The 17,473-nt window shown below is 38.5% G+C and overlaps 1 protein-coding gene across 4 annotated transcripts in view; it reads left to right on the top strand.

Annotated features, from left to right (window-relative positions):
• TTC17 (tetratricopeptide repeat domain 17) overlaps positions 1–16,207 on the top strand; it is a 57,044-nt gene extending 40,837 nt beyond the window's left edge. For 3 of the 4 annotated variants that reach the window (XM_017809613.1, XM_017809597.1, XM_017809623.1), the window contains exons 17-25: positions 4,809–4,979; positions 5,333–5,583; positions 6,180–6,345; positions 8,694–8,814; positions 9,143–9,302; positions 9,790–9,873; positions 11,515–11,634; positions 13,662–13,805; positions 15,132–16,207. In XM_017809613.1, the coding sequence (XP_017665102.1) occupies positions 4,809–4,979; positions 5,333–5,583; positions 6,180–6,345; positions 8,694–8,814; positions 9,143–9,302; positions 9,790–9,873; positions 11,515–11,634; positions 13,662–13,805; positions 15,132–15,263 (1,349 nt within the window). In that variant the 3' untranslated portion in view covers positions 15,264–16,207. The remainder of the gene's footprint in view (positions 1–4,808; positions 4,980–5,332; positions 5,584–6,179; positions 6,346–8,693; positions 8,815–9,142; positions 9,303–9,789; positions 9,874–11,514; positions 11,635–13,661; positions 13,806–15,131) is intronic. The other variant, XM_017809606.1, reaches the window with a different exon arrangement.
• The last annotated feature ends 1,266 nt before the right edge of the window (positions 16,208–17,473 follow it).

Genomic DNA, 17,473 nt, shown 5'->3' with positions numbered 1-17,473 from the left:
AGCACACCTAAATTTTTCACATGACCTGTGAGCAGCATTAATTGTTATGCATTTTCCTGTGTAAAGTGGTAGTATACCACCTGCTTTGACTTGTGTGTCTATGCATCTGTGTAACCAGTGACTAGCAAAAGTAAAAAGGCAGCTGCTTATTGATACACTGCTTCAGAGGTGTCTGTAGATGAGACTATTCGTCTCCATGCAGGGATTGAAACTTATTTCCATTGAGATCAGTGATATGTAATTCCTGCTTTAAAAAAAAAATACCTACCTTTGCACCTTTACTGAATTTCAGTGTGGGGAATACTAGTTTAAAGCATGCGTAAAAAAAATATGGAGTTAATAACTCCTGTTAGCAGCTTGCTTTCAGTTTGTTCTGTACTCTGACAACTCAGGTATTAGGCTGACTTACATCTGTACTAAGTACAGTTCTCTCTTTGCTGTGTTTAACTGTAAAGAGGCAAATCATTTAAGTGACACGTATCTCCGGATAACTTGCGTTTTGCCTAACCTAATGCAAGTCAATGACTACCGCAATAGTCCTTGACTCTTGTAACCATTCAGGAGGTAATCCAGCTCTGCTTATTCCAAGTGGTATGAAAAAAAAATCAGTATCTAAATTTAAAATTACTGAAGCATTATTCTGCCACTGTAATCTCTAAATATGTACCAAAAAAATTTTTAAGGGAATTAGTCTGCGTATCATAAGAAGTTAGAAGCCAATAATTTTCATAAACCTGCTATGTTGGAACATAGATGGTGGAGTTAGGAATGTCCTATTTTGCAAGCTCTGCACTGACAAAGAACAAAATGTCACTAAAAACTCTGTCCAAAGACACTTGGAGATAATTTTGTTCTTATTTTCAGTACTATCGATGACACCAAATCATCTGTCTTAAGTTGATATATAAGAATCGAACAGTGAAAATATTTAGTGATGCCTCATTCTCTCTGCCAGATGTACCACAAGAGCCAAACACCTACAGTGGCAGTTAATTTGGATTTTTAAAACAGTCAATGCCCACTTTAATGGTGAGGTTTGATTACTTTCAAGAGCTTACTCAGAGTTCAGCACTTCCACGTGATACACTGGGGGTGTTGTTTGTTCATCTTTCCTCTTTTCCATACTTCTCACATTTCTTTCCTTGCTTAAGGTAAGTGGCTTTCAGTCTGAGGATCTAAATTAACAGAAGTTTGCTCTTCAAACAAAAAAACCTAGCACCAGAAAAGTTCATGTGTAATAAGGGTACTTCCTAATTGTTTCCAAGTGTGACTTAATGTGGCAACATTAAGTACGGTTCAGAATAAGTATTTGTTATCCATTCACAGATGGCACAAGTCTTCACCATCAGTTACTGCATCACTTCTCCTTCCTAATATTTCTCCTTCCTTGTGACAGATGAGAACACTCTGGGTGCTTCTCTCTTTATGCTAAGTGGCTTTCAACTTGAGCTTTTGGAATGATCATGTTCCTAAAGAAGAACTTAAGCCTGACTTTCTGTTTAGGGTTTTTTAGCCCTACCAGCTGCAGTAGGTACCACAGCTTCAGTGGACATTCAAGAGGGGTTCTCAAAATCACAGAGGTGGTTGATATTAGATGGGATGGATGATGTAGCAGATCTTTTCTACATTTAAAATTTATTCTGTGCTAATGGTGTACAAGTGCGTTCACATTGGCCCCAAAAAATTACAGCTTACAACACTATGGGAAATAGAGTCCTTTAGTATGTAATAGTGTGTTCTGCTTTTGATCTCCAGGGACTCAATGCTTCAGAGTTTGTATTTGCTTGTTTTCTCCAAAAGATTTGCCTTCTAAGTTAGGAACTGCTTTATGGGGTTTTTTTCTGCCAATTTCTGTATTAGCCTGGCACAGTCAGACTATTTGTGTTATTTCCATCACTTAAATAAAGGCCTGGACACTTGTTTTGTATCATCACTATATCATTTTTGTTTCACTTCCTGGAACACGGTAACCAGGTCTCATAATACTAAAGGTAGGACAGACTCTGATCCACTTCCCTCTGAGCTTTCTTACCTCTGCAGAATCAATAGGAAAAGTGGCAACAGCTGCTCTCAGAAAAATAAATGAGCAAGAAAGCAATCCTTCTCCAGTAAATTTTCAGGATAGAGTAAGCTGAATTGATCAAGTACTATGTAAAAGTTTTAGACTTCAAATTTTTGTGGCTGCAGTATCATTGTGTCAGGACTTTACACCTAAAATTCACATGTGCAGATTCAGACAACCAGAATATGTGTGAAATACTAATAATATATGGCTGAGCATTTGTAGGTCAGCAGTCACGTTTGTCTTTCGCATGGCTGAGGTGCTGTAAGTATTGGAGTGATACAACTAATGCTCTGCAGACAGTGAATGTGCCTCGAGTTTGGGGCTATGTTGTTCCCTTGCTGGTCTCACACTCCTGCCTGGTGGTCTTCCCTGTTGGGCTTCAGGCATCTGGCTGATACAAGCTGTGAAGTTCTGACTTGCAGTTTTTCAGTACCAACAGCTTCATGGTACAGTCATCAGAGATCTTCAAGTTCCATTGGTTTTTCAGCTAGCATTTTTTTTCTTCAGCAACACCAGACAACTGAAAGCAGCAATTTGAAAAAATTAGGTCACTCAAGTTTCTATATATAGCAGCTCTCAGATCCCAAGAAAGCCAGTACAGCCATCTAGTCTGTTTTTAGCCATCAGTGTTTGTAAATTAATACTAACAGAGTTGGTGTTAAGTAGAATTGTAAGTGCCATTATTTTTTCCTTCTGCTTGTAATTTCCAGCTTTTTTTTTCCTTTTTGACATTTTTATTTCAATTTAAAATAGTTGTCTGGTTTTCAGCCCCTTTGCTTTTTTCTTTATACTAATGATGAGCAGACCTTCAGCAAAGGGAATTGTGGTCATCACATTACTGAGAAGCACCTGACTTGCATTAAAATCAGGCTGGTGTGATGTCAGGCAGGGGAACTAGTTTCAGCTTTAGAGTTCTGTGCACACCATTTCGCATAAACTAAACATGAGGATCTCCATATATTGAAGTGATTGTTTTATTTTTTTAATGAAAGCAATTAATTTTTTACTGACAGAATGGGAGAGGTGGTGAGGGGATTGAAGAAAGAATTAATGACTGATAGAGTAGGAAAGGCTGAGTATAACTGCATGTCAGATGTTAGAAGAGTTTTATATATTTACTCATAACATTGTTTGACTTTTGACATACAGCAGAAAAGGTAGGACAAGAAATAGTTTTCCCAGAGGGTTTATGAATATAGTTTTATTTTTTTTATTTTGGTCACATGCGCATCCCCCATGTCAGGAGAAACTGGTCTGTTTCTCCTCCAGAGATGCCTCCTGAGTGTTCCCAGATGCAAAAGCAGAGAGCAAACAGCTAAAAGCTGTTTCACTTTGCAGAGAAGCGGTGGAACAGGTTGTTACCCTTACATGAGAGTTAGAACCATCCTGTCATCCCTCTGGCCTGATAAAAAAGTGAGACTAAAATGGGATTGTAATGTGAAGTGGAAAGGAGTCACTGATCTACTTTATTCACATTCCTGATAGTTTATGCTGCTTGTTAAAAAAAAATCCTTTCCATATGCATGGAGCAATACCATTTGCATTCAGGAGGGTAGAATAGAGAACATACTTGAGAATCTTGCATTTAAGTTTTCTTTTTTTCGCTGTGCGCTTCTTAATTCATTTATATATCTATGCTATTTTCACTCACAAGTGATTGAAATAAAGGAAGGGGGGTGTTTGAGAGTAGTAGCTTTGTACGTGAATTATATTTTTCTCAGTGGTGACAAGCTTCCCTTGTGATAAGAGGTAGGTGCCCTGATCTGCGTCTCAGCCCCATAGTTGTGCTGTGGGGTTTGGGGCAGCTCCCAGCTTCTCAAGTGTGTGGAGAATCATGTCATTAGCTCTGCAGGCAGGCTGGGGGAGCAGCTCCCTAAACACCTCTTGCCCTGGAAGACTGGCAAGTAGTTATTATTAGAAAACTGAGATCTGTAGTTAAAATGTATTTAATATCAAAAATATTGCTACAAAGTTTCAGGTGGTCACCCTCTGAAGGCTTAAGAGTGTGGCACTGAAGGATGCTCAAAGGCTAATGTTGCAAGTTTGCACTTTTTTCCTGTTTCTGCTCATTACTGACTCTACCTTTGGATTTTTTCCAATGTTATTCCTAGATCTTTGCATTTGGTGGAATGTGAGCTTGTATGCTGACCACAGAATTATAGAGCTTAAATTTTTGGCTGAATAAACTTCTGATTTTTAGCACATATTAATACTCATAGCTTTTGTCTGCCTGTTTAATGAGCTAGTCGTGCCAACATACTGTGTTGCTGGCATTGAAGGTCAGTCTGGCAATCCCAGACCAGTCCACCTTCACCGTTTTCCTCTTGCATGTAAGCATGGTGAGCATTGTGGTGTCTTAAGTTCATATGGCCAGCAATCCCCACATATGGGGCATTGTCACTAGAAATATACCTTGGGAGTGCTCATTGGACTGGCTTCCAGCACACAGTAATTTCTGACGTACTGTGCAACCTTCCCTTGAAAGATAGCTGATTTTTCCTTCATTGGTAGTTCACAGCATATACCTAATAATTTAGTTTCCTGTAACTGTTTTACATGATCTTCCTTATCAATAAGCAGATCAACTTTTTAACCACTGAATTAAGTTTTTGATACCTTGTAGAATTATTCTTTCAATCCATATGTAGAAAACTAGAAGACAGTAGCTTCCACTGTACAGCTTCTGCGCTTGTATCCAGGAGGAGCATTCATGCATGGTTTATCAGTAATTTTTCTCTTTCAGACCACTGTCATGAGAAAAATACAGATGGCAGTTATGGCAAGGAGAAATACTTTGATGACCACTATGAGTCAGTTACAGCAGTGACAGAAGGACACTCTGAGGGAGGTACAGAAGATCTGCAAGTCCTTACTCAGAGTTCAGCAAGGGATCCCTCCTTCTTGAGACTGGAAAGTAAGTTCAGCCTTACAAAATCAGTGCTGGCAAATTAATTGGTTTCCAGATTTTTCAGAAATCTTCTTGTCTTCCTCCAAGAAGCTATGTTTTCCTCCCTCTACCCATACAGTAACAAGTAACCCATAAACTGGTTTTCTTCTGTTCATTGTTCTTCTCCCTGCATAACATGGATGCTTATTTGCAGTGGGGAAGTCTGCATTCTCTAGTTCTGTTTGCAGTGTGCAGTGAATAGTCAGTGTTACTTGGTTTGTGCAAGTGGAAAAGTCAGGCGGCAGAAAAAAGATTATTTTTATACAATTTGTGAAAGCACAAGGAAAATAACTTTTAATTTTTGTGATATTCTCTCTTAGATGCAGTAACAGCAGAAAGCAATGGTTCAGAAGGAGTGGAGAGTTTAGATGATGATCAGATGTCTGAAGAGATGCTGGCTTTGGTGGATGAGTTTGAAAATTCTTGGCCTCAGGAAGCTTTTGAAGGAGCACTGGAGGTAAAAGGTCGTCGGATGGACTTGCAGGGAATCCGGGTCCTGAAGAAGGGATCTCAGGATGGACTGGCTAGCTCCTGTTTTGGGGACTGTGGTGATGATGATGAAGCTGAATGGGTAAGTTTGAATGAGTTTACGTAAGTCTTGTACTAACTAACTATTGCGGAGGAAAGATGAGGGCAGTTCAGGGAGTTTAACACTGGGAGATACATGAACTCTCCCTATGGGCCTAAAAGATATGGTTGATAGCTTGTGTAAAATGAACAAGTAGTTTTAATCCATCACCAACTGGCATCATATAAGTGCTGATAATCAGCAACAAGAGCTTAGGTATAGAATGATGCTGGATGCCTTCAACCTTCTTGCTCACAGTTGCAAAGGAAAAAAGATTCTAAGTAAAAGTTCTGGTTAGCATGAAAACAAGAAAATACCTGTTGTCATCATGTTACAAGTAAAATACATACTGAAAAATGCCTTTCGGTTCTCCAGCAGTTAAATTGGTTTTCTCTTATGTTAGAGGTAAGAATTTTTGTGTGCATGGCATGATACACTGTAAGAGATCAGACTTAGAGAATGATTTGACATGGGGAGGGAAGGAGAGAGACAAAAATCTCATCTGTAACATCTTTGGGCTAAAATAAGTAATGTATTGGAGCTGATAACATCCATGGTGTTTCTTACTGTTAACCTTGCTAATACTGTTCTTTTGATAGATCACTTTTCAGGTCAAACGTTTAAAGAAACCCAAAGCTGAAAGCCTGGATCTCCAGGAGCCAGCTGGGAGAACTGTGGAAGAAGGGACTAATGGAGAAAATGAAAACTTTTACCAAACTGCACTAGAGATCAGTGGACCAAAGATACCTTCTCCTGGACCAATAGGTAACCTGCTGCTTCTAGAGAAAGCGAATCATTTGCAGCTTTTGCATTACTATGGCTTATTTCCTTTGCAGCTTTTACATTACACTGATTTATTACTAAAAATAAGCATCACAAAGACTATGTAGTGAAATAAGAAATCTCCTCCCTCTGCACCTTCTTGATGAAGTGCAGCATAACTTCATTTATTGAATGAAAACTTTCTAGTTAATTCCCCAAAACTTCTGGGGGTCGAGTGGTAAGAGTGGAGAATGAAAGGGGTAAATATTATGAGTAGAAGTAGTAAAAGAGAGAGGGGGTTTTAATGATGATATCTTTCGATAAAACTGAATGAACAGAGAAGTTAGTTTATCAGGATGCAGAATAAGAGCTTGGACTCATTGTTGACTAAACATAAGACGTACAACTCAAAGACAAAGAGCAGAAAGCTTGGTCTAATAAAAATGAAATAAATAAATAAAAATAAGTGTTCTGCTGTAATTGTTTGGTGATATTATAAAAGAAAACTTAGAGACTGTCTTCCAGAATACTGGAGCTACAGAAAGGTAGAGTTTTGCACCAACATAGATGAGATTTGGAAAGAGAAGTGGAGTTTTTTCTCGCTGAGTAACAGGAATTGGAGACTAATCTATTAATGTGGTGCCAAAGAATAAAACCCAAGTAATTGGCCCCCATGCTTTTTGTCTTATCTTTCAATGGAACTAAAATCTTAATGTTGTAGGACTGTGTAAGGAAAAATATGTTCTACAGTACATCTTAGTCCTTGATGATTTGATGACCTGGAAAGTGGTTTCACATTTTGAAGGCTTTTACATGAAAACTTTAACAAGCTCCTTTTTTAGCAACTGACAAATGTAGGTTATTGAATTAAATATTTGAAGTAGCGGGAAGGATTACATGAAAACAGACTATCATCTGTGAGCACACACCTGTCCTTTCCTCAATATTTATCTTCTTTCCATCCGAGCTACTTTTGTGGATTTATTACACAGCATCCCTCTGTTGGAGAGTAGTTACCTTCCTAACATTCCTGTGAGGCAGGATCTGCTGACATCCTCTTTGCAAGAACTAAATCACCAACATTTAAGTAACATATTGAAGGTCACTTGGGGACTTCTTGGTAGAACAAGGAAATTATGGTATCTCTCCTGTGTTTGACTACCTCCCAGACTATTGACCTGTCTCTGCAGCGTTTCCGTACCGCTTGCTGAATTTTGCTATTCGTGCCAGTAAGAACTCACAGATAGTTCACAGTGGTGGTGATGAGAATGGATCATTTCTCTCTGAAGTTTCCTAGTGTATCTCAAAATTAATTTTCCTTCTATCACAATGCTTTACAAAATACATGGTATTACAAACATCTTTGTTATTTTGCAAAATTATGGTGAAGTGGCTTACTATAACTTGTATGAGAAATAGGATTTGCATCCAAATGGGCAAAATTTCGGGTAACTAGAAATAAGTACTGAAATAAGTACGCTTTCTGCGTAGCTGGTGCAATAGATTGGCACGGTGTTAAACTTGGCTTCCCACTGTGCAAATCTACTGCTACTGGGATTTATTTTTTTTTTATGTTCCAAATAGTTTGGATGTTTCTTATATGAGAGGATAATGTTTCCTAACATTTAACACAGGCTTGATTCCTTGGACTTGCTACAGTATCCACCAAATGGAAGGGAATGGGAGATTTCAGTAGGCTTTGGTTCAGATGTGAAGATCATGTTCTTCTTTCTCCTGGTGATCTGTTTGTTAACATAAAGCAAGTTATTTAACCTTTCTCTGCCTTGCTTAACTTTTCTGAAAAGTGGGAGGGCTAAGGTTTAATTGTTTAATAGTTTCAGAAATGTTGCTGTCTTGAGTGTAAGAATGCAGTAAAAGCCACTGACTCTCCTAAACAATACTCATTGAACAGAAAGGGCAGTGTCTTCCACCTGGGATTGTCAAAAGATAGACCAAACAACTTTTATTCATTTTAACAGTAACTGTAGAATATAAATGATGACGCAGTTATGAACTTTTTTTAAGGACATTTAAGTAGAGATAATACCTGTAACCAAGAAGTGGCAGTTGTTTTTAATCTGTGGTTTTGGAAAAGTGTAATGAAACAGGTTTTGAAACTCCATCTCCTAAGCTGTCTTGCGTACAATCTGGTTCTGTCTTTGCATCCTACAAGTTCCGTTCAGTCCATTTAGGTTCAGGAATGTTCTTAAAGAAATCTGACTGCAAGATGGTGACTTTTACAATGCAGGGAATGTATCCACTGGTATAAAGTATTTTATAAATCATTGTACTGAAGTATAATGTCTTCTGCTTCCAGAAAGTTTTTTCTGTTTTTGTTCTACTTTCTCAAGGAAAAAGGCGGGACTATCGTAGCCTTGGCTGGCCAAGTCCTGATGAATGCCTGAAGCTTCGCAGGGTAGAGCTTACAGCGGTAGCCAGCACATGGCTTGCTGTTTCTGCTAAAAACATTGAGTAAGTATCTTGTATATGAGCCTTAAATAAGTTACTTACACAAAGCAAGACAGTTACATGGCCTTCAGTGTGCATAAAGTGAAGATTTTGATAGTAAGAAAGAACTTTCAGGATTTCAAAGAAGTTTGAAAACATTATGTGGTATTTCATCAATAGACTTGCAAAGAAAAGTGCAAGTGCAGATGGAAGATCCACTTTCTCTTGCCTCTTGAGCTTCTCAAATGAGATTCTGCCCAGTTCTGAGCAGTTTACTTTCACCAGAGAACTTCATAATGACTATTCTGTTTTCTTCTCTTAACTAATTCAGCTTGTTTTATGACATTTGTAGCATTACAGAACACATTGATTTTGCCACACAGCTGCAAGAACCAGCCATGGAGCCCCTTTGTAACCCAAACCTACCAGCCAGTATGCATACTTTGGACCACCTGCAAGGTGTCTCTGGTCGGGCCAGCTTGCATTACACTGGAGAAAGTCAACTGAAAGAGGTATGCCAGAGTTGAAGGCTGACACACAAAAATGCTGCCACACCATGGCAGATTCAGGGCCCATTTAGTTCAGTGTCCTGTCTCCAGAGGTGACTTTCAGTGAATTAATGCCCAGATAAAACTGTAAGAGCAATAAACCAGCAATCAACAAATGTTACCAGAGTATTTTCCCAACCATCTATAGTCTGGTCTGAGGGAAATCCTAAAACACCATTAGTGTCTCTGTATTTATAGCTGTTGGTGGATAAATAAGTGAAAGAAAAGTCCAAGTCAGCATACTTAGAACTTCTAGCTTCTTAGTATTCAGTGCCATGGAATTATAACACTGTGTGATAATACAGATAGTATTAACTCAAGATAGACAATGATGTTTAGGTTAAAGCAGGTGACAGCATTTGTAAAAGGCTGGGTAAAAAAGCAACCAACAAACAAGAGACATCTCTTACTAGGTACCAGCATGTAAGCACTTGTATTTCCTCTTCCACAGGTGCTACAGAATCTTGGCAAAGACCAGTACTCACCCCAGTCACTAGAACAAGTTGGTACTCGAATAGCCAAAGCTTTGGAAAAGGTATGTGTAAACAACATAAATGAGAAGTCTGGGCTTACTGCTAATGATTGACATAGTGGTCAATCTGGTCTCAAATCATTCGTGTGAAATTAGTACTTGGACTAGAGATTTGTGTCTATTTAGCATCTGTAATGCCCTCACAGGTATTCTGTTGAGGTATATCCTGTGCTTACACCGGCAAGTGTCTTCCATATCTCTCTACTGAAAGTTAAGCTTGTCAGATTTTCCAGGCTTTCCTGCCCTGTAGTGAACAGCATTGCTGATTATTGGTATATTAAATTACTTCAACAGTTCTCAGCCCTTTTTTTTCTTTTTATGCTACATTGACTTGGAGCTTATGGAAAGTTGAGTTAAGCCATGTCTCACCTCTCCAGTGATGCTTCTGGCATTCAGCAGTCAGACAGCTTCCTGCTGTTTCAGCCTGCTTCTTTTACCTCGTCCAGTGTTGGGCTGAAGTGTCAGATGTGTTCAGGCAGAGGTGTGGTACCATGTGCAGGGCTGGACTTCCTGTTGTCCCCAGAGAAAACCAAGCTCTATGGCTAAAGGCTGCTGAGGACCTCAGTTGAGCACCTTAGGATGAGGTGATAAGGGATGTAATTTTTTTCCCAGGATCTACAAAGTAGATAGAGATGTAGGGATTGCTGTTCTGTGTTTACAACTAGTAGGGAGAATATCCCAGTCTACTGTAGAAAAGAAGTCTCAGTCAAACCAGTTTGGTGCCCCTAGCCTATTCTTCTGAAAACTGTCCAAGGACCAACCTTACTATGCTTTGAAACTGAGGCCAATATAGCTTTGTCCATTCCCAGAAAGTAAAGATGTTACTCTTGTCTTCATGTTACAAGACTTAGTCTCTTTTCACTTTAGATGTATGGTAGCTTTTTCTCTTAAGTGCTAGTTTCCCCTGCAGACAGCAAGCTTTATCCAAATAAGCTGAAAATTTAGTGCAGAGACTAGTAACAGAATTCTCAGTGTTGGCTGTGTTGGAAATAAAATGCAGTTCTTCTGTCTACCAATCTCATTCAGTATTCACAAGAGCTAATCAAACAAATCAAGATGGCTACTTATGTAATTGCATATGTGAGCATAAACATTCATTTACTGTGTCTGAGTCCACAGAATTCAAGCACGTAGTATTTTCCTTTGTAACACAGGGCAGGGGAGTCAGCTAGCTAGAGGCACCGAAGGTTACCCACTGAGCTTTGTCAGGCATCTGGTCTGAGCTGCATCCCAGCCAGGGCATCCTTTCTCTTTCCAATGATTGCAGGGAGCCTACAAGTCCAATCAGCTAATTTAACTAAGTTTTTTCCTTCATGTTGGCTAACGTGTATACACATCTAGATGCTCAGCATCAGACAGCTGGTTAGAAGCTGTTGTGGCTGCTGAGAGCTATTTAACTGGTATTCCTTTCCGAAGAAAATGACATTGCATTTAGAACTTGTGTTTCATTTGGCAGTCTCATTTACCTGGTTATTGCATATGTGTTGTCAGATAAGAAACCTTTTGCTGCTTTGGAATAGTTTAATGCCATTTTTAAGTGTAACACCCTCTACCTCAGTATAACAAATTAATTCAAAGAGTGAAAGATAAGACTATTCACTACAGGTGTTTACATGACAGTTTTTCATGTTGTTCTTTTGCCAGAATCAGACTTCATGGGTCCTCTCTAGCATGGCAGCTCTTTACTGGAGGGTGAAAGGCCAAGGAAAGAAGGCAATTGATTGTTTACGGCAAGCATTGCACTATGCACCCCATCACATGAAGGTGTGTATGCGTGTGGCCACTACTCAGATGAAATAATGTTTTGCTTGTCACAACAGAGCTTTCACAGATTATTTTTAAGACCAACAATTATAGACACTTTATCAACTGTCTATAAGGTATTAGGTATTATCTAGTTGAGGTGAAACCTCAAGACTTTCACCACCTGTTTGGTACAGACTGTCTCTTAAAAAAAAAAAACAAACAAGCAAAAACAAAAGATAACTGCAGAAAAGGTTCAGTAGTGTTTCCTACAGTTTAGTGGGTTTGACACCTCTCTGGTCATTCTGGGCTTGAACTTCCTCTTGCTACATAGGACTGTGAGTCTTAATCAGCCTTTGTCTAGACAAGTTTTCTAACCCAAGATATGGGGAGTATATTTTCTGGTTGTGCTTTTAAAGAGGGGAGTATGTCTTCTGGTTGTGCTTTTAAAGAGGATAGGAGGTGGTATCTAAAGGAATTACTTAAATGCTTAAATCTTAAGCGTTTAGAGTGTGAATCTCAACTAGACACTATTGCTTGACTTTGTGCAGCAGTTCTGTACTTCACTCAAAAAAAAAGGCAGTACTTTGGATATCATCTTCTGTTTAATGTTTCAGTTGGCTGAAGTGCTTTGTACTCTTCACCTTGCCATGTGCTGTGCTGAGCATTATAATGTCTATTCTTATACACCAAGCTCCCCCTTGCAAACTGATAAATGCACAGGCTCCTTACTATACATTGTAAATTTTCCTTTGGGACCTGAGCGACAAATTGTGCAGCACTGCAAAATGTATACTCCTTTTTGAATCTTGGTCTTCAACCCTTCTCTGAAAATTGGGAGTCAAAGTAATTTATGGTTTCAGGATATTATTAGGAGGAGTTAGCCATTTACAGTAGAAATGCCTCAACTAAGAAATGCACATCCCCACTGCATATCCTGTGTATGTCTCCTATAAGTCTCTGTCTTTGCATTGTCCTTTTAAAACAAGGTTGGAACCACATGATCTAACACATCAAACTTTTGCTTATTTTCCTGTCTTTCTTAGTAATGGGGAATGGTTCCTCAGGAGTGGAGCCCTTAGTTGTGTGATTTGTAAGGGTCAGACTATGGATTGGAAATTACAGCTTGGCAAGATTATGGTGTAGTAGTGCTGTTTTCTAGAAATATGATGTAAAGTTGCTTGAGACTGGATGACTCTCCTAATTTGTGCCTTGGTTTTGTCCTCCATCCTGAAGCTGCCTCCAGAGAAAAGTCTGGATTTTTGCAGATACAACTGCGCTTGTACTCAGAGTTAGCACTGAATTAAAAGCTATTTAATATTTTGTTTTATCCTCTTCTTTGCTTTTATGCACTCTAGCTACTTTCTCTTGACTTTTCTTATGTAAATGAAAGGTAATTAATTTTCCTGTGAACTTCTTTTGTGATTCTGACTTCCATAATATCTGCTTTGCAAACATGAATGACTTATCCACCAAAGGTACTCCTTGACATGTGGAGGTCAAGGAGGCAGGAATCACATCCAGAATGTTTTATTGTCTTGTTGAGGGCATTTAAGACTTGGTACTAAGCAGTATTTTGTCCTTTGAAGGTATGAAGCCCAGCTCCCAGAGTCTGCTATGGCTTCCAGGGCTCGACAGTTTTGTTAGTTAGACAAGGTCACAGTCTGGAAATACAGGAAATAAAAAACATACCATCAGTGATTAGCTGAGAAAATTTTATTTGTTGCTATTACTCAGCATCAGAATAATAATTCTGTGATGGAGGCAGGACAAAAAACATCCTAGGACACTTAAGTGAGCTAATTTTTGAGTTGTTTTTCTATCCAACAGTAGTGTTTATTACTATTGAGAGTAGTTGTGGGTGTGAGGGGTTTTTTGTTTATAACTTGGGCCCAAATGCCCTTTTAAAGTAAAACAGGTCTGGCTCATCACTTTTAATGTCACCAGAGAGGGAAGTGAGTAGGAACCAAGTGAGAGTGGCTGAGTAGTGGAGTCTTCTGACAGCTTCAATGGAAAGAACCTCACTGTTTGTTGCTCTTCTCTTTCAGGATGTGCCACTAATAAGTCTAGCAAACATCTTCCACAACGCAAAACTCTGGAATGATGCCATCATTGTGGCCACCATGGCAGTGGAAATAGCGCCACACTTTGTGGTTAATCATTTCACACTGGCAAATGTCTACGTAGCAATGGTGAGTGTGCTGTCACCCAGTTAGATCTGTCTTTGGTACAATATTTACGTGGATATAAAAATGGTATTCTCACAAATAATTCTGAAGGAACAGCATTCAAGAAATCGGGGTAGGATCATCAAGAAGGAATATCTTTTGTGGAAGGCAAAACTTCTATTATTCATTTTACTCCTATTACTCAGTACTTTAAGGCCAACATTTTTATAAGCTGGCTTAAGAATGCTGTCTGCAAAGCTTTGTTAAGCCAGTAGCAAACAATTGGTAATTTGTGTTGGCTGCTCATCTAAACACAAGATACTTTTCTGCTGGAAAATTAATGATAAATTGGGTCCTCATCCTGAAGAGCTAAGCTTAGAATAATAAGTAAAATCCAATTCACAGTTGTAGGGAAGAAACACAAGGGAAGTTCAGCTTCAATATCTGGATTATCAATGTCTAATGTAATTTACAGATTGAACTCAAATTTCTTCATACTGTCTATATATTCTATTAAAATGTACTTTTTAAAAAACCAAAACTTCACAACTCACCTTGATCTAGTTAGTGTTTATAAGATGGCTAGAAATTAGTATTATCTCTACTGTACAACTAAAGTTACTGAGAAAAGGAACTTAATAGAACAAAAACAGTATTGAAAGTGACTGAAAACCCTAGAATGTTTTGGGTCTTTTCCCCTCTCATTTTTCTTCTAATACATTATTGGATGTTGGCATGCTTTCCTAGTTAATAAAAAAGCAGAGTGGCATAGGTAATGAGATTTCAGCTATATAAAATTAGATGCTATTTCCACATAAATGTTTCTAACTACCAATCTGAGTCCAGCTTACCAATTGAAATTCTCTAGCTATTGTATGCTCTTTAAGTTTTTTTTTGTTGAGTTTTTACTCTCTACGTTGAGTGATCTTTTAAAAATAATTTCAGATTGTTTCTAAAAATGTTAGCTTTTCAGAAAAGTTGGTGGTTTTGCATTGTCCATGATTTTAAAGATTTTATCTGTATAAATTCTGACTGAAATCTGTTTTTAAAAGTTACTTTTACATCAAGAATGCTAAGATGTACTATTAAAAGGAAAAGACAAGAACATGGATCAATAATTCGCAACAGTAATTTGACTCCTTTCCATGGATTATGCAGAATTGAGTCATTAGCCCAAGAAAATAGCGGTTTATTTGGGGAAGAAGGGAAAAAAATCCTAAACCATGTGAATTGGTTCAGCTGCTTTTGCGCATATCACACTACACAACTACTTAGGATAGGAAAGGCATAGAAAATGTGTTTACTGCTTTTGGAATCTGACTCTTTGCACTCTTGTTTCTTTCTTTACAGGAAGAGTTTGAAAAGGCGATGAAATGGTATGAGTCAACACTAAAACTTCAGCCGGAGTTTGCCCCAGCAAAGAATCGAATCCGCACCATTCAGTGTCATTTACTTATGAAAAAAGAGCGACGGTCTCCTTAGAGACCAGCATCTTTCTCTTTTCTAAAAATGTCATTATTCTCTATTCTGCTTTTAAGCGTGTTAAGATAAATTGAGGAATCAAAATTTTTAACAAGACTTTTAAAGAGATGGGATTTGGATCAAGGGTTCTTTTATTATTTTTTTTTCTCAAATATAGGAGCATCTTTGGAAAATATATTTCACAGACCGTAATTTTAAAACATCCATGTAAATATTAAACCAAGAAACTTCCATAAGTCCATGACCACCTGTACCAGGAGCCAGGCACTGTTACTTTTTCCTTAATGCTCAGATTGGCATCAGCATCCAAAATAACTTGCTTCATGTCTTACAATCTAAGTCACTGGAAATGCAAAGCACATACCTGTACCAAATAGTAAGAAGAGATAATAAGCAATTCATCCATGTGAAACTCATGCTTCGTCCGGTCTTGTTCACTCCATACCACATTACCTGCTTTTTTGGAAGGAGAGGAACAGAATTCTAAAGGTTATAAAAAACATGAGAAACATCAAGTATTTTTGGAATTGTTTGTTTCTCTTGGGGGATAAGGAGGAGGGAACAGGAGGACCCTAAAGTCAAAGTAGTTTTTAATCTTACTTGCAGAAAAAGAAAATTGGTAAAAATCCCAATAAGGTGTTTTGTATTTGTCTGTATATTCATAGCCCTCTGCCTCCCTGAGTGGTTGATTTACTAATTCTTTGTTCACTATATTTCTAGCCGTTTCGGAATAAGGTGCAAGTTTATGCTCACTCTGAGCCATACTTTCAGCTGCCGAGGAGGAGGAGGGAGACGGTGTCAAGGTATCAACAGCAAATAAGTCAGGTGGAAGATTTCCAAATCAGTTCTGTCTTTGGTTGGTGGAGGACATGATTCTCCAGACATCACTGATGAATCAAAAAGGGCACATATTTGAAATAAAATAAATCGTTTATGAACAACTCTCAGCTTCTCCTCCAGTGTGTGTGTCATGCGCCATTTGCAAGAGTCTGGCTTAGTCTAGGGGAGCTGCAGCCTTTCCTTGGGAGCAGACAGAGCTGGGAGGCGGGAAAACCTTTAACACTCCTGATTAGACAATGATTTCACGTGCACCCTTGGAAAATTCCCCGCACCTCTGTGTCTGACTCTCTGTGGCAGAGTAAAATAAGGGAAAGTTAACTAAATCAGCTCTCATATAACCTCCCCTCCAGCTTTTAGTGTTAAATATGATTCTTAGTGATTCAGAACTAACAATGCTTATGAATTTACTTTCCCCTCCCTCCCCCCCATATTTTTCCTCTCTCATTAATGCAGATTAAGAGCAAGTATGGCAGTGGTGGAAACTGTGACATCAACATAATTTCTATAATACTGTAACATTGCTTCATAAAAGGATCTGTGAGTATTTTTATATATGACTGAAGATAAGCAGTTCTAATGCAAATTTTACCCCTGTTTTAGTGCAAGTAGTTTTCATTTATCTAGAAAGCCTGACAGAGGTATGAGCAAGTGCTACTGTTGGGTAGATTTGTATTAAAAGTGGGTGAATATGTTTAATTTTTATCAACAGAGTCAACAGCATGTCAAATTGTGTTCTCTTCCCAAGGCTACTGGAAGGCTGAATGTTTTGGGCTGGAGACAGGCATAGCTCTATCTATATGTAAACCAGTTTGGTTAACTGGTCTGCTTTACTTTTATAGTGCTTGATAAATACTTGGAAGTCACTTAAATATATTTAGTAAATATGTCATGTGCTAGTTTTAAAATGTAATGTGCAAAAACTTCCCTTGGTACAGAGGATGGACCTTACAACTTGGTTTCCTAATATATCACGTGGTCAAATCAAGTGGCTGCCACCTGCTGAACTCTTTTCTACTGCATCTGTCTCACTGATAATGGGGGATGCCAGGATTTAAGTGAAGAGTAAGGCTGGTCCTTAAGAACCCCAGGGGGGCAGTATGTGGAGCACAGATGGTCATCCATGGCTTTGACAATAGATGGAATTAAAATAGACCTTTTCTGGATCATCAAGGATTAGACAACACTGGTGGGCACTTAAAGTCAGCTATTAATACTCATGTCAGCTTACATCTTGCTTACTCCAGTGTTTATTAATTTTTTTCATTAAGAAATGCAGCAAGATGTACTGTATACAGGCATCATACAAAATGCAGGAAGACTAAGTTTTTTGTGTTTGACCATACTATAAATGGCCATCAAGGAGATAGCAG

Source organism: Lepidothrix coronata, unplaced genomic scaffold (genome assembly GCF_001604755.1).
Source record: "Lepidothrix coronata isolate B3197 unplaced genomic scaffold, Lepidothrix_coronata-1.0 Scaffold1, whole genome shotgun sequence".
NCBI lineage: Eukaryota > Metazoa > Chordata > Aves > Passeriformes > Pipridae > Lepidothrix > Lepidothrix coronata.
Note: the sequence above shows the minus strand (reverse complement) of the source record. Positions and strands in the feature narration are given on the sequence as shown.